The sequence below is a fragment of the Monodon monoceros genome, unplaced genomic scaffold (assembly GCF_005190385.1).
Source record: "Monodon monoceros isolate NGI ecotype Baffin Bay Population unplaced genomic scaffold, NGI_Narwhal_1 Super_Scaffold_9, whole genome shotgun sequence".
Lineage (NCBI taxonomy): Eukaryota > Metazoa > Chordata > Mammalia > Artiodactyla > Monodontidae > Monodon > Monodon monoceros.
Genome location: NW_021703786.1, coordinates 20,807,788 through 20,831,429, shown reverse-complemented (window position 1 = coordinate 20,831,429; position 23,642 = coordinate 20,807,788). Strand labels below are relative to the sequence as shown.

The 23,642-nt window shown below is 45.0% G+C and overlaps 2 protein-coding genes across 4 annotated transcripts in view; one reads left to right on the top strand and one right to left on the bottom strand.

Moving 5' to 3' along the window:
- NSF (N-ethylmaleimide sensitive factor, vesicle fusing ATPase) overlaps positions 1–12,176 on the top strand; it is a 157,916-nt gene extending 145,740 nt beyond the window's left edge. For 2 of the 3 annotated variants that reach the window (XM_029211233.1, XM_029211235.1), the window contains 4 exons: positions 4,434–4,568; positions 5,877–5,990; positions 9,765–9,820; positions 10,309–12,176. In XM_029211233.1, coding sequence (XP_029067066.1) covers positions 4,434–4,568; positions 5,877–5,990; positions 9,765–9,820; positions 10,309–10,429 — 426 coding nt within the window. In that variant the 3' untranslated portion in view covers positions 10,430–12,176. Of the gene's footprint in view, positions 1–4,433; positions 4,569–5,876; positions 5,991–9,764; positions 9,821–10,273 lie in introns of all 3 variants that reach the window. The other variant, XM_029211234.1, reaches the window with a different exon arrangement.
- Positions 12,177–15,436: 3,260 nt separating this feature from the next.
- The window catches only part of WNT3 (Wnt family member 3), a 49,595-nt gene continuing 41,389 nt past the window's right edge, over positions 15,437–23,642 (bottom strand). The window contains exons 3-5 of the mRNA XM_029212429.1: positions 22,253–22,518; positions 21,172–21,659; positions 15,437–17,573 (exon numbers count right to left, since the gene is read on the bottom strand). Of these exons, the coding sequence (XP_029068262.1) occupies positions 21,180–21,659; positions 22,253–22,518 (746 nt within the window). The 3' untranslated portion in view covers positions 15,437–17,573; positions 21,172–21,179. The remainder of the gene's footprint in view (positions 17,574–21,171; positions 21,660–22,252; positions 22,519–23,642) is intronic.

The window sequence follows — 23,642 nt, the reverse complement described above, 5'->3', positions numbered from 1 at the left end:
TGAACTTTTGTTGCAAATCAGTTTATTGGGGCCAATCAATGGGCAGGACCTATGAAAGGGTGTGGATTATCTGGTTAGTCCTTTGTGTGGCAAAAGGCTTAGATACTGCTTAGTACTTGGCTCATTCTTCATCATGTAAAGAAGTGGTTTTTCTGAAGGATCAACACCTGACTGAGCCCTGCCTTTTTCATGGTAATGTTTTCACCTGAGTTGCTTCTTATGGTACTAAGAATTAGTTAACTAATACTTATTTAACCTTGGAACAATGTTTATCATAATCCGATTGGCAGATAGTCGTTTTATTTAGGCCTTTTCTTTATTGCATCAGGACTAGAAAATCTCAGTGAAGAGTATGCTGGGGACGATTTTTTCCAAGTAAGTTGTCGCTCAGCTTTTTTTCTTTCCATCAAGGGGCGTGTTTTGGCGTTATAGACTCAGACTAGTAGCCACTAGTAGTTGGATTTCTCTTTCTGGGTTAAGCTCTACTTTTATTTTTAAAGCTGGCCTTCTCATTTCATGCTGCTGGCAACTTTTTCTCCAAAATGTTCTCCAGTGTGATTTGTGATATTAATATATTCAGAGCTGGTTTTTCATGGTAAAGCGTCCTCATGAGTATTACCACTAATTAATATACAGAATGACCCAGCACAATTTAATTATTTGGTAATGTTTTTCGGTGTTTTCTTAAAGATGATGCTAACAAGTCAAGGCCTGAACTTCCCTGGGTCATGACCTCTCTGCAGTGTTTGCAGTCTTGTTAAACAAGAAGAAAAGCAGAACATAAATTAACATCTCCATTATAAGTTGCTCTACATTTCCCAGTCTTAACACTGTGAAGAGCATAGTCACTGGTAACATAAGACAAAGTGTCACTAGGAAAATGGCAATTCCAGCCTTCGGGAATGGGTAAGGAACCATTCTTCTAGGGCCAGTGTTGTCCTCTGTAAGAGAGGGGCAAGATGAGGGGGTTTGAATTATGGACTCTGGAACATTAAAAACCTAAGGAAAAAAGCAAAGTAACAGTTATCTTTAATTGTAATGAAGATATACCAGCCTATGTGGCTTTTGGCATCTATGAGCCTTCAAGGATATGTTCCTAAGTTTACAAAGAGAATTTTAAAATAGTTGAAAAATAGTTCGAGTGTAAATGCACCACTTTTCTGTTACATAGTAGAAGCTTATATGTCTTTATGTGTTCGTAATTACCCCAGCACCCCAGTTTTTGTTTTTGTTATTTTGCCTTTGGATTTATCTGTTTCTGTTCCTTCTGGCTTGGATGTCCTTCCCCTTCGTCTCCTAATCACCCCACTCACTCCTTAAGACTCAGTTCAGATATTGTCTCCTCCAGAGAAAAAGAAAATGTGTCTCTGCCACACATTTCTTCCCTCTACCATGACATCCTATGTGCAATACCTCTACCTTTCCATATTGTATTATAATGATCTGTTTTGTATCTGTCTCTCTGTATATACGAGGTCTGTTCCGTATTCATCCAGGAGCTTGGTAAAGGTCTGTTGACAATGTGTTTGATTTTTAGCTAGTTGGTTTCTTGAATAATAACAATGATTACCCTTTAAGTGTATACTTCAGAGGTATACTTCTCTCTCACAGTCTTTGCACAGGCATTTGGTATGCCAATTACTAATTATACCAGAAAGCCTCAACCTTGTTTCTTTGGTAGGCCTTTGTTTATGTTGGTGCATCATCCATTCTTGGCACAACAGATGGACAAAAGCAATCAGTAAGACTGAGGAAGGCTAGCACACCTTATTAGCAATAGTGGTTTAATATTTACAAAACCCCAATTGAAATTGTTTTGGCATCTGATCTTCAATTTCTTAAAATCTTTTCCTACATTTAATTTAATTTTCACATAATTTTTAAATTTTCTCATTTATTTTAATGCCCTGAGTTTCTAAGATCTGTGAAAGGTTTAATTGTATTAAAGGCTTATCTGTGGAATGAGTATGTATCATAAATCTAGTGACATAGTTTAAAATCCATTCCTCTTCCATTTTCTGAGTAAACATTTTTAAAACGTGTTTTTCTTCATGAAAAAAGGCAGTATACAATTTTGGATTCTGGATCTGGTTTCCATTCCTGGCTCCATCATTTATTAGTTATTAGACCTTGAACAAATTAGTTAAATCTATAAGACTCAGTAGCTTCATCAGTAAAATAGAGATAATGCTCATACTTAATTCTTAGGATTATAATGGACACTGAATGATAGATTGATCTAAAGAGGCGCCATACTGCAAATAGGAGTAAATGGAAGTCTCCATATTGAGTGGTGAGGTACCCAGACTCCTTCCCCCATCGACTCCCATGTAGTATGTTGGGAACTAGTCTCTATAACCCTCAGGAAGGAGACTGGAAGATTCTCCGGGGAAAATGTACACATCCTGGCCTTTGAGGGACGCCCAGTAATCAGCCAAGTCTTATCATCCTATCATGAAGCTCTCAGACTCAGAGCTTCCAGTCACTAGTTTAACTCTTAAGTGTGAATAGTAATCCAACAATCACCAGACACTTGAAGAAAACCACCAATGAACAAATAAGAAAAAAAAAAAAAGGAAAGAAAAGAAAAAGGAACTCAGAGGAGACAAAGCAGAGAAAAGAAGAAAACATTTTTTAAAATGTGTAGTATTCACAGAGATCTAAAATAAGGTAGTACCCATGAAATATAATAGGATGTAATTTTTTTAAAAAAGAAACATTCAGTAAACAAGAAAGAGTGACTTATCTCAAGGTTCATAACTTATAGAACATACGGATAAAGAAAAGATTCTTTTAAAATTGTATTTATTTTTAAAAGTTAGAAACAATGAGTCAGAAAATCAGAATGGCATCAGTCTTCTAGTCAGCAACACTGAAAATTAAAAGACAATAGAACAATGCCTTGAAAATTCTTTGGGGAAAATTGTTTCTAACCTTGTTCTCTATACCTAGCCAAACTATCAAGTATAAAGTGTACAGTATTAAGGGTGGAATAAAGGCATTTCCAGGTCTTAAAATTTTTACCTCCCATACACCCTTTCTCAGGAAGCTTTTGAAGTATATGTACCATGGAAAGAGAGAATAAATGAAAAAACAAAGGAAGGTGAGGAGACAGGGGATCTAACAGAGGAGAGAAGAAAGTTCTAGGGCTACAGCTGTGCAGCAGGCCTAGAGAACAGTCAATTCAGATTGAACTTTGAGAACAGAGGACTCCAGGAGGGGAATGTCTTTGAGAAAAAACAGCCAAAACTTTAAAATTCCCTAACATGTTTGAACATATTGGTATGATATCCATGGCTGTATTTGTTTGGGATGAACTTGTGGTAAGTATTTGATAAACTAAGCAAAGGGGTGGGGGGGGATGGCAATTATTAACTCTAATAAAAACAAAGTGTTGCCCAAGAAAGGAAATTTAATAGTACACTACATGGCTTAGCTGTAAATCATATTTATATAATCATAATAAATACTGAATATAGATTTAACTAAAGACTGTGAAGTAATTGGAAGGATGAGAAAAAGGACATATTGGGGTGGGGGGCTGTGCAAAATTAATATTAACTCTCCCTCTTCCATAATAGGAATTCAGGAAATAATATTTAAAGCTGAAAAGAAAAATCAAAATAATAGTGTACCATTGTTATTTAAAGATAAGGAAGTAAATACAAGAAGAAAAACTAAGAGAGTAGAAAATGGTTGCTTCTGGAGAGAGGGAATCAGGATTGGTGGCCTAGGCCTGCTATAGTTTTTAAACATTCCTTATATATTTTGGGGTTAAAAATTAAAAAAATTAAAGATATTAAGTGAGACAATTATGTAAAGCACTTAGCACCATGCCTTTCACAGTTAACTGCTGCATAAATGTAAGCTATTATTATTATCCTACCTCTCCTAAAAACTGTAATAAAGCCTTGCTAAGTGTGTGGCATGGGGTTTCCATTCATTCATTTCATTTTTTTCCCAACCATACATATATTGATACTATGTTGGCTGTGAAAAATGAATTACAAACATATACTCAGGTATCTTGCTATTTGGTTTGTGTATCTTCCTGATGCACTGATCCGTGATGTTATTGATATGGATAAGGAGGAAGAGCAGTTGCCTCTTTCTGAACCACGTGCTGAAGAAAGTGTTGCTCTTTCTGAATCATGTTGTTGATACATTTTTTTAAGATTTTCAAGGGACTTCCTTGGCAGTCTAGTGGTTAAGACTCTGTGCTTCCACTGCAGGCAGGAACTAAGATCCCACATGCCGCGCAGCACGGCCCAAAAAAAAGGATTTTCAAGAGGACAATTCTGAATTTTTTTCCTTCTCTTTTGCCTAATCATTTGCATTTCTGCGATTAAATAAATGGATATTGTTCAGGCTTACTCTAGTTTCCTAATCAGTCCTTTCACATGTGTTTTAACACATTTTCTCCCTATGATCAGGGCCGCAAGCTTCTTATCATTGGGACCACGAGCCGCAAAGATGTCCTTCAGGAGATGGAAATGCTTAACGCCTTCAGCACCACCATCCATGTGCCCAGCATTGCCACAGGAGAGCAGCTGCTAGAGGCTTTGGAGGTGAGAATGAGCCAGTGGAGTGCACACCGTTCAAAGAAAGGAATTGAGGTTGGATTAATGCTAAGGGTGCCCCAGACATCACACCTGCTGTTTAGTTTCTGTGTTAACCTAGAACACGGAACCTGGGATACACCTGCAGTCATTTTCAGGAATTAGAGGAAGAAGAGATAAATATAAGTGAGAGTGAAGTAATTCCTCATTCCTTGGTGGAAGCAGCATACAAACTGACAGAAGTGAATTACTTTGTGCCCAGCATGACTAATGCATATAGATTACATGGACCAGAAACTTGGAATGGGGCAAGGGAGGAGAGTAATCAATAAATAGAAAATTCAGTTATTCATAGTTGCTTTCAGCCCATTTACTTGCATTTAATAAATTGGAGCAATGGTTAAAGCCTTAGAAACTTGAAAAAAGCTATAGAAGTAAAAGCAACCCCTTTATTAACAAGTTCATAATGTGGAAATATTTTTTTGAGGATGACATAGTCTTTAATTTTAAAAAATATATATCCTTTATTAAACTTTTGATTAATATCAATGTGCACAAATGACTTGATGAGGTGTTAGAAAATATTATCTAGTGACTTGTTCAGCAGTGAGAGTCAGGAAGGCTTCTTTTTGGTTTTTTTTTTTTTGCGGTACGCGGGCCTCTCACTGTCGCAGCCTCTCCCGTCGCGGAGCACAGGCTCCAGATGTGCAGGCTCAGCAGCCATGGCTCACGGGCCCAGCTGCTCTGCGGCATGTGGGATCTTCCCAGACCGGGGCACGAACCCGTGTCCCGTGCATTGGCAGGCGGACTCTCAACCACCGCGCCACCAGGGAAGCCCAGGAAGGCTTCTTAAAATCCTCAAGACCCATACAATTGGGGCATACTCCCAACAAAATAGAAACTATCTATATGATAAATGTTTCCAGCTTACCTGTTTGAGCAGTTTTTGTGCTGGGGTTGAGTAAGAGAATTAAATTTAGTCTGCTTTGACACATAACAGATTATTCCTAGAAAGGAATGTTAAAAATTTTAACTGATATTTATTATGGATTGGAGCTATTTTTCCCCCAGCAAATATATCTCTAAATTATAATCAAGATCCGTAAGAAAACAGAGCTTAGGATACCAGTTTTCATTTTCATGATTGCAGCTAATGGATTTCAGGCAAGTCAGGTTAGATTTTAAAATATGAGAGAATTCTGTCAGCTTGAACCAGTTAGGTACTTCTTATCACTGTTCTTTTAAGGGTAAATGTGGGAATTAACTAATGTTGATGCACTTATAGAAGTGCTTTCGTTTTTTTTGTTGTTTTTGTAGCTGTTGGGCAACTTCAGGGATAAAGAACGTACCACAATTGCACAGCAAGTCAAAGGGAAGAAGGTGTGGATAGGAATCAAGAAGTTACTAATGTTGATCGAGATGTCCCTACAGGTAAGATGCTTCCTTCTCCGTATGGTTCAGACATAGAAGCTTCACGATATATCCCAAGAGTTTTTATCATTCCCTCTCGCTGAGGTTTTAAATTATAATTCTTTTATATTATTTCCAGAATCAGGTTGGTGTTAGTAGCCTGCTTCTGAGATCAAACAATAACTTACTGGTACTTTTCTTTCCTACTTCTTAAAATTCAAAAATAGAAGAAAAGAATATAGAGTTACTTTAAGTTTTAATTTAGGGAGTCACTAGGTCTTCGAACTAGAAAGGACTTAAAAGAACAATTGTTCTGCTGCCCCCTCATTTTAGAGGTGAGGGTCCTGAGTGTCCCACCGGTTTGTCAATGAGTTATGCAGGGTCACAGCCAGTTATCTACAGGGGTCGGGGGGTGGGATGGCGTCCATCAGAGGTCAGGAAGCGACGCACAGACACCAAAAGGGGCCTGGGAGACAGTTTCAAGGGACAAGGTAATTGAGTGTACAGATTGGACTTAAGCTGTGTATATTCTCCCCTGGCCAGGGCTCCTAGAAATTTTACGCAAACCACTGTAGGGTTGAAGCGTCCAGGATCACATAGAAAACTAAGCCCCTGGCTACTGCCTGGGCAAAAACAGATGAAACCTCTTTGGGACTTTCTCACGTCTACGGGCAACTTCCCTTTCTTCTTTTTGTAACTCCACCCCTCCGTGTGCACATCCTGTGTCTTTTTGTCCTTATCTGACATACTAGTTAGATGATAAATCACTTCCAAGCTTTGTGAGTTCAGGGACCTTGGCTCTCACTCCCTACTAAATCCACAGCCCCTGGAACAGAACTGGACACATAGTTGGGCACTCAGTAAACTTCCGTTGGATGAATCTCTCCCAGGTCTTAGGTGGACAGGCTGGCTGCATTTTGAGAGTCATGTATTATGCTCAGTCCTGCTCTTCCAGCAGTGCGAGCTGTGGGTGGATGAGGTGAAATTTAAGTTTCACTTACTTCTGAAATAGCCTCTTGGACCAATAACAAATTGGAATCACGAAGCAAATGCTTTTTAATCTTTGCTGGTAAATTTCTTTTTTTTATATACATTTATTTATTTTATTTTTATTTAATTTTGGCTGCATTGGGTCTTCATTGCTGTGCGCAGGCTTTCTCTAGTTGTGGCGAGCAGGGGCTACTCTTTGTTGTGGCGCGTGGGCTTCTCATTGCGGTGGCTTCTCTTGCTGTGGAACACGGGCTCTAGGCACATGGGCTTCAGTGGCTGTGGCACACGGGCTCAGTAGTTGTGGCTTGTGGGCTCTAGAGCACAGGCTCAGTATTTGTGGCACACGGGCTTAGTTGCTCCATGGCATGTGGGATCTTCCTGGACCAGGGCTCGAACCCGTGTCCCCTGCATTGGCAGGCGGATTCTTAACCACTGCGCCACCAGGGAAGTCCAGTAAATTTATTTTAAAATAAAATTGTAGCTTTCGGAAACCTAAAGTTTAATTTACTGAACTTTCAGCTGGACTATTTTAAAGCCAATTTATTTATTTTTCATTTTGAGCAGTAAATTAAAGTTACAGACAAATCACTTTGCTTAGGATTATTCTTGGTAAAGGTGCATATACATTGGCTCTTTCCTTGGAAAAGATAAATTTGTCAGATAGTCAGCTCTACTCTTCAATTTTTAAGTTTCAGCACAATTTTTTTTCAATAATTGCATAGAAGAAACTATGTGGGTTTTTCTCCCCAATCCCTACCCCTTCCTCTTCCTTTGAGGCCCACCGGTCAGTGATTGAGTTAATGCTTCCTCTGTATGTGGGGTGGAAAGTGAGAGTGGGGCACTCGGGCCTAATCTTCGGCGACTGACACTTCATGGGCCTCTGAGTTTGAACCCCTTCACATCAAATGGATTTGGTGCAGCTGAGTGAATTCTCTTTAGATCTGCCTTAGAGAGACCGAGCCTAAGTGAGGAGGCATGTAGTTTAGCAGAATGTAAGTCATGTTACCTCTCTGTTCACTATACACAATTCTGTTAAAACTTGCACAGTGCTGAGGATCTGCTCTGACTGGATGTCACCTGAGGGAATAAAGTCATTTATCTAGATTACTTTTTTCCTCCCTTTCTCTTGACTTTTAATTCCATAGCTACAGGCAAGTCAGTAAGTCCTTGCTCACACATATTAAATATATTTAATGGGCAAAGACCTGCAAGTACTGACTACAGCGGAACTCCAGCCAGTTCCATTTTTTTTTTTTAAAGAACTTGACAATTGACTCATATGTAATTCTATTCCCAAAGAGGAAAAATGTTTCTCTTGTTAAATATTCACACTTTTTCTTAGTCCTTTGTAGTCTGACCTCTTAACTTTGATACATTTGAAACTTCTGTTCAGATGTTTTTCTGGGATAGAAGAGAAGGAATCTTAAAAAAAAAAAAAAATAGTGGTTGGAGGGGGGAATCCAATTGCACATTTACCCACAGCTGCACTGAGCATTTGAAAGCTATTCCTGGAGGGCAGGGAGTTCCCTCTTGGGAAACAGACTCCTTGCCCTGGAACATTTTTTAAAAAGTTAGGTGTGTCTCTTACAATAAAAATTTATTGTGTTTCTTACAATAAAAATTAATCCTAAGGAATTAAATTTTTATAAATTTGTTTATTTTTGGCTGCATTGGGTTTTCGTTGCTGCGCGCAGGGTTTTCTCTAGTTGTGGCAAGTGGGGGCTACTCTTCGTTGCAGTGCGCGGGCTTTTCATTGCGGTGGCTTCTCTTGTTGTGGAGCATGGGCTCTAGGCGCACAGGCTTCAGTAGTTGTGGCATGCGGGCTCGGTAGTTGTGGCACGTGGGCTCTAGAGCAGAGGCTCAGTATTTGTGGCGCACGGGCTTCGTTGCTCCGCAGCATGTGGGATCTTCCCGGACCAGGGCTCGAACCCATGTCCCCTGCATTGGCCAGGCGGATTCTTAACCACTGCGCCACCAGGGAAGCCCCATTAAAGATGTTTCTAATGATCATTTTTTAGATTACTTCACATCTCTGGTGGACCAATGAGAATATAATTAAACAAATTAGTAGAAATATGAATATGAAATGAAAATGAGTAGGGATAATTAATAATAACAACCTGAACCTACAACCTGAGCCAGAACTAACTCCCCCATCTTTTTTTTAGACTCACAATGTGGTTCTCAGTCACAAGAGACCCGGATTATCCAGAGAGCGTGTCAGAGGAATCAGCCCCACTGTTCTTTTTTTTTTTAGTTTCAGCACAATTTTTTTCATTAATTGCAAAGAAGAAACTATGCAAGAGAGACCAAGGCTAAGAAAAGCTCAAGTGTCCATTATATAGAGTTAATAAGCTATTTTCTAGTTGCTTAATCAACACCAATTGGTTTCTTCAGTTTTGGTCTTACTTTGATGCCTTCGATGAACCCTATGAATTGGATGCCGTGTGTACCCCCATGAATGGGCAGCCCCGGTCTCACACTTGGTGCCTCTCAGTGCTGCCTCCTCACCCGGTGCTAGCTAAGGGAGCGCTCAACTGAGGTGCCTGTGGATGACCAGCTGGGTCATTCGCAACCTCGTGCATGGCGATTCTCTATGCTGGGAAATCCCATTCACTTCCCTTGAGTGACACAGTCTGCTTTGCTGTGTATCAGAATACTGGTCAAGGAGCAGGTAACACATTTCTGTGACTCAGCAAAGCACTAAGGAAGTATAAACCCGATCATTTTCTTGGCATGAAGTAAGTGCATCATTATTAGAAGGCACCACTAACCCGTTGTCTTTATTTCTTCTGATGTGTTTAGATGGATCCTGAATACCGTGTGAGAAAATTCTTGGCCCTCTTGAGAGAAGAAGGAGCGTAAGTACATGCGACACTTAAGACCGCCAGCCAGACTTCCCACTCTTTTAAACCCATGTGCCTATTCTAAGAGTTGCTGTACAGTGCATGTGAATATGAATTCTCAACCTCTCTTGGACAACTTTGTTTCCATTTATTAGAATTCTTGGCTGTGTTGTAGGTCTAGGAGACCACGCAAGGAAATGGGTTGTACTTTTGGTTTGCTCTCCCTGTCCTGCTTTGCAAAACTTCCTTGTCACAAGGCAGGAAAAAGCTCAATGGTACATATTTATTGGAACCTGCTTTTAAATTGCATGGAGCATAACCATTTTCTTTTGTGAAATGCTCATCTAATAGCAAATACATAGTGAAAAATGTAGAAAAGCCACTAAGAAGCTTTTAGTGTGGTTTTGTGATGAACGGCTTTTTGCAGACCGTCATCTGTTTTTTGTGTTTTGGATATGTCTTTTTCAGTAGCCCCCTCGACTTTGAAAATGAACTATTTTCAGATACAAAGTGACCAAGGAAAGGGACCAAGGTGAAGGTGGCCTGGGATCTTCACTCGACTTACTCAAGATACTGGACAAAGTGAAATGTTCCCTACCTTCAACACGTGCTCGCTCTGCATGATTAGTGCAGTGAAACTCGCTTTCTTGTGCTTATTGAGATACCCAGTTTTGTGGAAGGTATAAATTTGCTTTAGAATATGCTGTGCTCACCTTTCCGTGCAAGCCGATTCCTTCTTGCTCAGTCTTTAAACGTGGGAAACATACTGTGCTTGTGAACACTACACATTCTAAGCTCCCTACCACCACCATCAGCCAAAAACTCTCAATAAACGCAACGATGTTGCAAAACAGCAGTTCACGGAGTAGAAGGAAGACTTCCTACATGTAAACCAGGAGCAGTGAATAGAGGTATGGGTTCAAAGGGATTATTTTGTAACTTCCTTGTGCTAACACTAAAGGTAATTGGATATACGGTTAAAGGTTCTCCCGGAAGCCCGGTTATCTTTGCCTAAAGAAACAGGGCTTTGAATTTCTAAGATGCTGTTCTCAGTCATTTTCAGAGATGTTTCCAAGTTGCAGTCAGGAGATCTTTCTTAACAGAAAGTCAGATTATTACCATGTTGGCTGTGACACCCCCTTAATATAAGTAATTTGCTCTGTGGCAAGAGATATGCTAATCATTACCATTTGGTAGATGTTAACAGCTTGTGAGAGATGTGTATGGACAAACACACACCCCTAAACAGAAAGGCGTCATGAAAGTAACTTAAAACCCTCTCAGCACTCATTAGTGTCCAACTCTAAATGGGTCAGTCCCTTAGTTTAGTATTAAAGGTTTATCTAGTATCACCACTTTTCCTTTTTCCTTAGCTTAATGACTTACTTAGAATGTATCCTTCCTTTAAATTATCTGTACTACCTAGCATAAATAAAACACTATTTTCCAGAAAAAATAAACCACTTTCTAGTCCTCTCCCCTCAGTCTTTTAACATCCATTCCAATACACTGAAGACATTTCCTTTCCCCGCTACGCACTTCTTCCAAAGAGAAGGAGAACGGTGGTGTGAGCCGAGTCTGAAGAAATTTAATCAGGTCGTCATGTTTGGTGAGGAGACTTGTGGAACATGCCACTCTCTCTCCGTTGCTGCTTAAACTTCTAGGACAAGCAATCAGGAGCCACCTGAAGGTACCTAACACCACCTGTAAGGCTTGTCACGCATCAGGTACTTGGGTGTAGCTATGTCATCTGTCCCCATGGTAGAAGGTAAATTATCTCCAGATCTTGCTCTCTGTATATTTTCGGTAGACTTGTATGTAACTACTACTTTCTTTTGGGTTTTCATCCCTAGCTTATTTTGTGGCTGTTTTGTTGTGTTTTTTTTAGGTGGATTGTATTGTGAAATTCTGTGATTGCTGGTGGCCAGTATCCTGGATTCCCTTATCTGTTTTAGATCTTGCCTCTTTTTTCTCTTCCCGTGAAAGCAGCACACATTGTATTAACTTATGTGTCTTGTTAAATACGGTTAATGTCTTTGTGTTTTGTCCAAAACTATATTGAAAAAATATAAATATTGTTTAATGCAAATGAAGGAATGCAATAAAGAGTACATATACTTGAAAACATTCTGTAGACCAATATTTTGTACAAAACAGTATACATAACTGATATGAGTGTATGAAGAAAGGGATCAGAAAAGCCCCTCCTTGTTTTAACTAGTGTAAGGAGATGGATGATTTTTATTTTAAAATCTCTGATTTTAATCATTCAGAAAATATAGTTAATTTAAAGGAAATACACAGACCTACTAGAGAATGGACTTGAGGACATGGGGAGGGGGAAGGGTAAGCTGTGACAAAGTGAGAGAGTGGCATGGACATATATACACTACCAAATGTAAAATAGATAGCTAGTGGGAAGTAGCCGCATGGCACAGGGAGATCAGCTCGGTGCTTTGTGACCACCTAGAAGGGTGGGATAGGGAGGGTGGGAGGGAGGGAGACGCAAGAGGGAAGAGATATGGGAACATATGTATATGTATAACTGATTCACTTTGTTATAAAGCAGAAACTAACATACCACTGTAAAGCAATTATACTCCAATAAAGATGTAAAAATAAATAAAGGAAATACAGATTGATAGCATATTTTATAAAGTTAGTGCACAATAAGAATCTTTATACCTCTTTTACTTATTTCCCTTTACTAAAAAACTGAAGTGTACCAACGCCATAAGCGGGTTAGTAATAAACCGGAAGGGAAAATTGTTTCTCAAGTAGAATTACTCCTTCCTATGATACGTACAAGCCAAGGGACTCAAACACTCTCAGTGAGATTTCTTCACATGGTTCGTTTTGGTATCCTTCATCCATTTTGCATGTTTCTGAGCTATCAGATCTTTTAGCCTAAACCCTGATCCTTAGAGGTGGCTCGGGTTAGGAGTAAAAGCCACCCAGAAAATCAGCAAGGCTTGTGGGGAGAGGTCAACCTCAGGGCTCCTCCAACCAGGAGCTGTCCACACCCTCCTGGGAGGAGGACCCTGAGGTCACCTGGTCCCTGCGTAGCCTTGAGAATGTCTTAAAGCCATCCCGGAACTCTTCAAAGCCGACGCTGGGCAGAGAGCGTTCGCGATTACAGCACGGCCTGGTGATAAAGCAAAGGAGACTCCACCATCTGCTGCCTTAGCTTGCTTCTTCTATGGATGAACTGTTAACAGGGTACTTTTTATCAGAAGATGTAATTAAAACCTCAGAAAAGGAGGTTCTTTTATCCTTTCTAAAGTTGTACAACTTCCCTGAAACACCTTTTTTTTTTTTTAATGTAACACAGAAAACCTGGATAATGACGGTCAAACCTGAAATTTGTTTTACTTTAAGGCTTTTTCATATCCTAAAAACTACAGTGAACAGCCTCCCTAAGTTTCAGCAACAAGTCTTGAAGTAGATTTAAGTGTGTATAATAATCAAATCCTGGTAAACAGACTTGCTGAAGCACTGAGTCAGCTATAAACAACCGACCCAGCCCAAACACAGAAGGTAAAAGCAAGATTTCATCTTCCTTGCCTGGCAACTTGATCCATAAGCCTCTTCAAAGAAGTGACTGGGAAAGGTGTGTACGAGAGTTCAAAAAAGCATGTAGATTTCAGAAGTTACTGCAAAATGATCCAAAGTTTCTCTTCAGCTGGCAAGCAGTGCCGAGACTGGGTCTTGGAGCTGGGCCCACAGAGGGCGTGTGCTGTGTGGACACCGTGACATTAAGATGCAGGAGATGGCGCCTGCGATCGGCAAGAATCCCAAGGAGCGGAGACAGTTTGCAAGGGGGATTCAGGTTTGAAATTTTCCCAGCGTACAGTCTCCACACAGCTGACTCTGTCACTCCATTTTGGGAGTTTAAGATTAATGGTAAGATCATTTTTTGCCTCCTAGAAAGTCCTCTGTTGAGCTAGGAGAAATGATGACACTATAGCAGCCATAATTTTGCTGAAATAACTTCACTTGTGTGTGCATGTAGGTGAGCCACGCACATTAGCACACATCCACATCCCCAGGGCCGGTGTGGATACACCGTTGGCTCGTTGGACACCACCATCTGACGCACCTAGAATAATCTCACCATCATCGTTCCCCTAGCCTTGCTTCTTCCTTCTGCCTTTATTTGTACCTCATCCCCTCATCCTTGAACTCTCTCACACACTTCCCTTCCCTTCTTTCTTCATAAAATAATACTGCTTTGAAAGATAATAATGATTCCCGTTATATTATCTTTTCTTTCTTTTGGATTTTTTTGGGGGGGCGGATCTTCCTCTTGTTTTTAGATGTTTAATAGTATTCATGCTTATGGAGAAACTAAATGTTCAAGCACTGCTATAAACTGTATTCTCTTAAATCATCATAGAATATAATTAATCAATCATAGAAAGGATTACCAATGGCCTTGGTGAGTGTGACCAGGGGCCATTTAAATATTTGGCGATTTTATAGGTTAAAAAAAAAGTGCCCAAAATACTGGGGTAGATGAGTATTAGCTTCATGTAAAAGTGAAATACAAAGATGAGCAGCTCCATGAGACGGGGAGATCTGTATCCTTTCCACGTCTGATTCATTGCACAGCCGAAACCACCATTTTTGTGATTTGAGCTTTTCAGGTACTAAATAAAGACATGTCACGGGCAAAAGAAAGTTCATGAACTTCTAGTAGCCATCCCTAATCTAAGGTTAGAGCACAGGCAGCCCATCTCCACCGCACAAGGCAGACCCCTCTATTTTTCTGTTGTTTTTTCTGTGAAGTGAGATGAATTTACTTACTCCTACTAAAGGTAAATCAGGAGAAAGAAAAAGGAAGAGAAAACATTTTTGCTGTGCCAAGTAAACCGAAGGTGACATTTTATGGGTAGGTCTGAAGACCAAAGGATTGTCTGTGGTCATAAGACTGAGTTACAGCATCTCATTGATGAAAAGGCGTTACCTATTAGCTTCAGGTGAGTCCTTTAGGAGCCTCAGTCCAAGGAGAGAATGGCCTTCCCAAGAGCATGCCCACTAGTGGGTCTGTTCTGCCCAAACAGATCTAAACCCTCAAACGGCACCTGTTCCAGAGCCCAGGACACACCATTTCTTCTTTCCCGCCAACCTACCCTTTCCGAAGCTTAGCTCTCAAGTGGAACTAGCAGGGGAGAGCCATGTCCACTCAAGTTTCATTTTCAGTAAAGCAAATCCTATTTTCCCAATAAATGGAGTTGAAAACATGGGTTAGAAAGGGATTAAGTCGGTGGCCAACCCCATGGTCTGTGGGCCTCGAGCCGTATCTCAGTGTTTGTGACATTAATTTGTGCATTGGAAGTGCTGGGGTGTATGAGGTGAATTACTGCCCCAATTGCTGACTTCTGAAACTGGAAATTCTTTGTTAGAAGCTGATTTAGAACAAAGTAAGCCTGTAAGAAAGTCCTTTAGTAGATAAGACTTACTGTCCACGACATCTCAGATGATCTTGCTTAGAAAACAAAGGAAATTACCTTAATTTGGGCCACTAATTTCAGAGTGAAAGTGGAGGCAACCACATTCAGAATCTCATGTTCTTGACCTCCTAAGCATTAATCTGGAAACTCCACACATTGTACAATGTATCCGTTTTAAGTTTGTTTACCTTCTCTTTAATGACTTAACAGAAAAAAACTGCATGATGAAATATATTTTCTCCAAATATATATATATTTATATAATATATAATCTTAGTTAACTCAAAGGTATATACATTGTATAATAAATAATATTTATAAAAAGAGACTTTTTGAATATAAAATCAAAAAGATCAACAACTTCTACAACTTTTTACAAAACTTTGGATACAGCAGGTTGGTAGGAAATTTCTGTTGGATACTATTACCTGACTATGGCGAGAATAATTACAATGCACTCAATGTACTATTATTAAATAATTACTTGTCAGCTACTTGAATACGCCCCAGAAACATGACTTTATCACTTTTAATATAGAATACATAGATATGAAAAGACTGTTTTGAAAATTTGTATCCATTCTGCTGAAAGAATTCTCACATAAAGCAAGCATTATCTGGTTGACATGATTTAAAACTTCAGTCTGAGATGGGGAGGGGCATTTCAGACTCTCTAGAGGGGATGGGATGTGTATCTTTTTAGCAGGGCTCACTGCCAGCAGATTCAAGAGTGCAGGCACGGCTTCTAGACAATCATCTTGGCGAACCTGCCTGAGCACATAGGAAGATGGCTTGACCCGGTACCTTAGGTCAGTGTTAGGCAAAGAGAGAAGGGGGAAGAGGAAGAAATCACTGTGTTCTGTACCGTGCCCCTGCTGCATCTCTTCTTTCTGACTCTTAAGGCAGAGCTGTTGCACTGACTCGTACCATCAGACCCGTTTGCCTCCACTGTGCTCGCTTCCTCTAGGACACTCCAGAGGACCCGTGTGGATCAAGGAGAACTCAGCTGTGAGACGCTTTACCCAAGGGAGCAAGTGACGGCTTGCCCCACTTTGAACACCTAATGCTGATCCTTGGTGTCTGCACGGATTGATGCTGTCAGCATACAGGTGAGGCCGGAAGACCTGTGTGAAGGAACTCTGCATTTCTGTTTCCTCACGCAGGCCAACGAAAGACAAGGATGCAGGACGACGTGTCCTTATAGGAGAGGAAACGAAGGAATCATCGGTATCCTCCCCATCTACTAGCCACAACATTGGAACTTCAGGAATATATTGCTACTCTCCCTCTGACCCTTTGTCTAATTTATACTAAGGTGACCTACAGTCCAACTGCTCAACCTGGAGTTTGTTTTTATGGAGAATCTGCAGGTGAGCAGGGCTGGGAGGGACAGAATGGCCCCTTTAAAGATACCACTTTCTTCAGGAAGCCATTGGAGCTAGAGGAGGCTTGCCCCACACACATAACCTATTTACAACGTTCACTACAGAAGAAAAAAAAAAAAAAAAAAAGTACTGCGTTAATGGTGGAAACTGCAGAATGGTAGAAAAAGATTTTTGAGATCTGACTGCAGTTCCCAAGAGCCTCTCGTGCAGAACAGGGTTACAGAGAAAATGGGACTGAGAAGAACATACCGCTGCTCTTCAAACAGCTTTACCAGGCCGCCTGGAACTCCCGGTTCTTCAAACTCAAAACCTGACTCTAACGATTGCCTTGGGCCTCCCTACCACTTGATCCCAGCTAAACCTATGGCTTTTTATCAGAATGTGAAAGTCTATCAGATTTGAATGGGAGTAGACAGAGAAAAGGAGACTGCAGGGCTTTGTCCTACTTCCTAACTCTCACCTCGCAGGCATCTTGGAATGTCACCAGAAGAAGCAGCTGGGAAACAGAATCTTGCCCACGTTGATGTCTTTACCACCAGGCAGAGCGCTCACATGAGCCCAGCCTGTTCTGTTGGAGTAGAAGTGGTTTTCTGTGGGGGTTTATTTTTTTCCATTTTTATTTTCTTTAACATGTGCAAAGATAAGCCTCGGGTCTGTTCCTATCAGACCCTAGAGAACTAAAAAGAAAGCCCCTTCTTTAAAAACCACACACCATCCAGAGTAGGGTGAGAAACTTAAGATGAGAGAGAAGGGAGGGAGGCCTCCCAGGCAGCGGGCGGGTTGGATCCAGGTAATTTACCACACGTGCATCTGGCAACAGTCCGGATTCCTTGCTGTCTGATGCTGAGGGCTGAGCCCGGCTCTGGGTCCCGCTTCCCATAGGACTTCGGTGAATCTGCCCAGCCACACACTTCACCCGTTCCCAGTGCCCTTTGGAAAGTAAAGAGGAAGAATTAGGAACATGATTATTTTCCCAGAGAGACCACCCACAGGGTGCAAAGCTCAGAGGCTGCTGATCAGGTGTCTCAGCATTTCTCTTGAACTTGGAGGTAACAGGAGACTCCAGTGGCTGTTCCATGCTCCCTCCGCTACCTGGGGTCTACCACTGAGGAAGGGCGTGTGAGCTACAGAACAGTAGAGCTTCAGCGTCTACACGCTGGGATCCACATCCTACCTCTCCACCCTCTAGCTGGGGCTTGGGCAACAGGAAGCCCAGTAGCAGGTAACTAGACTGATACAGGAACCTGTCTTGCATAGAGACTGGGAGAAACCTTGCAGATCTAGGGCCCAATTCCCAACTTCATAGACTCCTGTACACTGTGTTTCTGTATCAGGCTCTCCAAACAGAAGACAGTCTATTACATTATGAATAATTCCTTCTCATAGGAGCACCGATGTGTACATCTTCTTCATTTGTATTTGTATTTACATGTCACAAAGGATTTAAGCCCAAAGGGCTCTGACGGGTGTTCCCAATCAACCCCCAGCTCCTTGGCCAGTAGACTTTTACATGGAGAGAAACAGACTCAGCAAGATTAAAAGGACACGTCCAAAGTCTCGCAGCAAGACAGTGACAGACCCAGGACTTGGGGTCAGCCAGGCCACCTGACTCTCACGCAGAGCCCTTTCCAGCTTACTGTGCTCACACAATCTGAATAACAAGGAATAAGCCTGGAACTCGTAAGGTAGGAAATCAGTGGTTAGCCTGAGACACTGGACAAAATCTACAAGCAATGGAAAGAGGTTTCCCCACAAGGAAAGCCCAGGACTCTGGCCTTCCTGTGGCATAAAGCATCTTGACTGGGGCTCCTCCCTGAGAGTGTGGAGGGTACACGTCCTGCTCTGGGGCGCCCTTCTCTCTCCCACCTGCACTGGAGACAGTGCAGCCAAGAGAAAGACTGCAGGCTCTGTTCCCTGAAGTCCCTGCCAGCCTGTCTCGAAAGTTCTCATCTTGCCTGCAGAGTGTCGGTGTGGATGAAAGGACAGGAAAGGTAACTGGTCTCAGCCTGTGGCTCCAGACCAGCAGAAGGCCTGGGGGAAAGTCGCCCTTGGAGGTCAGCTCCACTCAGCCTTGGAATCTTTTGCTGCTTCCTTGGACCCTGTGCCAGGGCTGTTTGTATGGATGACCTCTAGTCCACAGGTGAGGGAACTGGGGCTCGGAGGCAAAACAACTTGCCCCAAATCACTCACCAAACTGAGTGTTTGTCAGAAAGGCACCACATTGGGGGACAATTCTCCACTTGTCCCAGAGCAAGGACTCCAGAGTATCCATATATGAGGGCCCGGGGGGCCACCATCTACCTGGGTGTGGCATGTTGAAACCACATCCACGTAGTACTTTCCATAAGACTGGGGGCAATGCCATTCTGTTTCAGAAACGGGGAACAGAAGGCTGATGGAGAGTGTTGACTCTTCTTACGATCAGTATCAGATCGCAGGCGGGGGATTTTTATGGACACTGAGGGCAAACCCAGCATCTCCTTCCCACTTGGCAGATGGCTTCTCTCGGCTGCTCACTGAGGGGAGGGGAGGGGAGGGGAGGGGAGGGGAGGTGCTGGAACAGAGCTGTGACACCCTGGAGCCCCGTAGAGCCACTGCCGGGGCCTGGGCTGCTGCCGCTGTGGCCTCTGCAGGACCCACATATGGGGCCTTTCTGGAGGCAGAGCCCTGGGCTCAGTGTCCTTATCTGTGCAATGGGCAGGCTAGACAAACGGCCCTCTGTGCCCCCTCCAGGGCTAGTGTTCTGAAATTCCGATTTCCCCCCAGCCTCCTCTCAGAATGGCCAGAGCCGTGTCCTGCTTGACAGCGGAGACACTGTTGCCTCTGGCCAGAGTGGACATCAGAGGAAGGAAGCACTGCAGGTTTCAAACATTCCTTCCACCTGACAAGCCACAGGGAGCCTGGGCGTTCTCTCTTATTCACTGACTTCTCTTCCATCGTTTTGAAAAGTAGTAGATGAAAGTGCCCAAGTGATGACACCGTTTCCTTGCACGATGACTGCCCTCACGTCCTGGCTCTCATGGCATTTATCACTTTCTATTAGCACCCTATTCAGACGAGCATTCACATCTGCTGGCTTGCTTGAACCGCAGGAAAATTCTGCTAGGCCCACATCATCACCACTGCTGTACAGATGAGGAAACTGGGCTTCCAGCTGGGAAGTGGTGGAGGTAGAACCGCCTCTGTCCTCTTTCCACTCCCCACACTGCTTTTATTCAGACACCAAGAAAAGTGGTGCCTCCTGCTGTCTTCCCAGACTCTGCCCCTGCCAGAACGGAACTTGAGCTACACAGAGGGGCTTCCCAGACTGGCTGAGCCACCCCTCCAGCAGAGCTCTCCCCAGCACGTGAGGTCCCTCCATGCAGCACAGAAGTCCGACCCCTCCCCCAGTCCCGCCCTGTGTGGGACCGCATCGCCCAGTGGGGTGCCCTCGCTGACACAGCCCCAGGCAGCGATGACCCAGGCAGGGGAGTCCTTCACAACAGTTCAAGCACTGTCTCCAGTGTCCTTCACTTTGTTCCTCACAGCACCTCTGGGGAGGATGACAGATGAGGAGATGGTCTTGTTTGGGTCACAAGGTGGGCGAGTGGTGGAAGCTGGACCAGGGCTCGGACCCCTGTAGATTAGGCCCCTTCTCAGGGCAGAGAAAGGGGAGAAACCCACCCCTTGGGCCTTAGAAACCCTCCAAGACCAGGACCACCACACGCCAATCTTGACCTGTCCTGGGGACCTATGGACCCGAGGGCCGGGCAAGAGTGTCTCCCACGCAGGCCACCTCTGGGAAGCGTGGGAGCCTAATCCACCAGCCTTTGATCCCTTGATTACTCACCACCATCACTCTGAGCTTGACTCCTTCCTCCTCCCCATCACCGTCCATAAACACGGTGAGAGTGTGCCCCGCTCCACCCAAGCTTCAGATCTGCCGGGATATGGGCTTATACACCGCTTCCTCCCGCCCACCTCCTTGAGGGTGGTAGGAGTTAACACTTGCACAAAAACCTGCCCTCTAAGTTCAAGGTGGATGCAAAACGACTCTGCCTCAGGGGTACAAGAGACTTTTTGGCCTGCTATTTCAAGTATTTTAACCCCCTCACTTTACAGTAAGAAACCTGAGGCCCAAAGAAGTGAAAGAACAGGAAGTTAGGAGCACAGTCAAGACCAGAAGTCGGGCGTCCCAGCCTCCAACCCCACAGTCCCTCCTCTGGCTCCACAGATGTTCAATAATGATAGCTAGTGGCTGTGCGAAAAATTGACCTGGCTCCTAATTTACTTACTAACTTGTACACAAATTTAATCAATTGCAGCCTCGTGTGTACACACTTGGTTATTATCTGTGCTTTGTGTAATCCACCAAGACACTGCCCAAGGACCGTTCCCACTGAAGCTTGGGAAATCCTGGCTTCCTACCTTGGCTTTGGAAACGTGTCCTGGACCGCTCAGAAACAGAACAGGGTTGCCAAGAAGAGGAGACAGCCAAACCCAGGGCCCTGCACCAAGGCACCCCAGCCTCCCCACCGGGCCACCCTACCTGGCTCCCTACTTGCAGGTGTGCACATCGTAGATGCGGATACACTCCTGGCAGCTCACGTAGCAGCACCAGTGGAAGATGCAGTGGCATTTCTCCTTCCGCTTCTCCGTCCTTGTGTTGTGGCCACGGCCGCAGCAGAGCAGGTCGCAGCCATCGATGCCGTGGGAGGTGACATTGCAAGTCCGGTCCCTGGTGCCGAAGGAGCCCGTCTCGGGGTTGGGCTCGCAAAAGTTGGGGGAGTTCTCGTAGTAGACCAGGTCCCTCTCAGTGGGCGGCTTGAAGAGCGCGTACTTGGCGCGGAGGGTCTCCACCCAGCCACGGGACTCCCGGTGCTTCTCCACCACCATCTCCGAGGCGCTGTCGTACTTGTCCTTGAGGAAGTCCCCGATGGCGCGGAAGTCGGGCTGGGCCCACCAGCAGGTCTTCACCTCACAGCTGCCCGACAGCCCGTGGCACTTGCACTTGAGGTGCATGTGGTCCAGGATGGTCTAGAAAGAGTACGAGTAGCAGCTGGTCCCCAGACTGACCCCACCTGGGAGCACACCCAGGCCCTCCCACTCTGACCCACCCACCCCCATCGCTGAAGCCTTCTCTATTCCTACACTATGCCAGGGTGAGAACTGACTGGGGACTGAGGCTCAGACCTAAAGAATGATGACCTTGTTTCCCTCCCCTTCACACCCCAAGCACTGGCAGAAATCACATCCACTTCTCAAAGCCCTAGGAAAGGATTGTTATTCCCGTGTAACAGATAGGGAAACTGGCTGGGAGCTTAAGTGACTAGCCCTAGGTCAAGCAACCGTAAGAAAGGATGGAGGCTGAATTCAAAGCCAGGTCCATGGGTCTCACAGCCTTACACAGGCAGCTGAAGTGCACCGGATGGGCTGGCTGGTACCTGCGCTCGCGGGCTGCCGCATCCCCAGGGTGGGGTGGGGGTGGGGACCCGGAGCAGTCCGAGGAGAAAGGAGGGGGAAAGAGGAGAGCAGGGAGCCAGGAATGCACAAGGGCCACAGGGAGGGGCAGGCACAGGTCCGGAAAAGGGGTCTTGCACAGGGCTGGGGCGAGGGCGGCCAGGGCTCACCGTGCGGCCAGCCTCGTTGTTGTGCTTGTTCATGGCCGAGCGCGCGTCCGGCCTGTTCTCACGTGCGTCCGCGAACTCCCGGGACACAAGCACCCCGAAGTCGGCGTCCTCGCTGCAGCCTCCCCACTTCCAGCCTTCCCCGGGCGGTCCTTTATGATGCGAGTCGCAGCCACAGATGGTGGAGGTGCCCTCGGCACAGGAGCGTGTGACGGCGAAGGCCACGCCGGCTGAGGCGATGGCGTGCACGAAGGCCGATTCGCGGGTGGCTGTGGGGAAGGCATTGGGAGGCGCTGCTCAGGCCGGGCCCTGGGACGCGGCTGCCCTGCCCTGACCTCCCCAGCTGCGAAAAGGGGCTCTGCAGCCCCAAGGGAGAAGAAGTGCCTTTTCCTCTTTGGTTGGCCTAGCCCCTAGTGGGTATCCCCAGTTTACAGATGAACAAACTGAGGCCCAGAGCTGCTGATTAACCCAGGGCTTTAACAGCTGGCAGAGTGGAGCCTGTTAGAAACAGGGGTGGAAAGACAACTCTGGCAGGTGGGTACAACTTCCCTCTGCCACCAGAGTTCCTGACCAGGAGTGCAGTGGTCAGCATGTCAGCTTCCCCCTTCCATTCTCCTGTCCTCCACCCAGACAAAGCCAAGGTTTTGGACTGAGAAGGCCAAGCCCCTCCCGGGAGGATGGAGGGACACAGGGCACTTCCCTGCTTCTGCCCCAGGGTCCAGCAAAGAGAAAGAAGAGATTCTCAGGGTGCCCCACCACCCCGCCGACATCATTATAATGATAACTACCTTTGAGTGTTGGGTTTGCACCAGATTCTGCCCTTCGTGTGCTTTATCTCACCCCTGTGAGGCAGAAAGTCTTATTACAGGCCCATTTAGCAGATACAGACATTGACAACTAGGGAGGCAAAGGCCTGAAAGACCTGCAGTCCAACCATCTCTCTCCTTACTGGTGAAGAACCCAGAGCAGGGAGGTGACCTGCCCAAGGCCAGGCAGGTTGCAAAACGCCGGGCTGCTGGCCTGGATGCCTCCTTTCCTGGGCTGTGGCTCTGGTCCTGAGCGCTGAGGGCAGCTCGGCGGACGAGGGAGCCTGGTAACCCCTGGTGGCCACTGCCATCTCTTCAGAGGCCCCGGGGCCCTCGTGGGCCACCTGCAGAGGAGGGTGCGTCCCCCTTCCCGAGCAGGCCGTTGGGGAGTGGGAGCGGTCCCCGCCTGGGCAGTGGACCCGCGCAGCCAGCGCCGACTGCGACACAGCGCGGCCGAGGCCTGAGGCGCTGCGCCCCGGCTCCGACCCCGGCTGCCCACCCCTCAGCGACCCGGGGGCCGGGGGCGCCGAGGGCGAGCGCCGCGCTTCCGGCCGGCCCGCGGCCTCTCGCGGCGGCGGCGGCGCCCG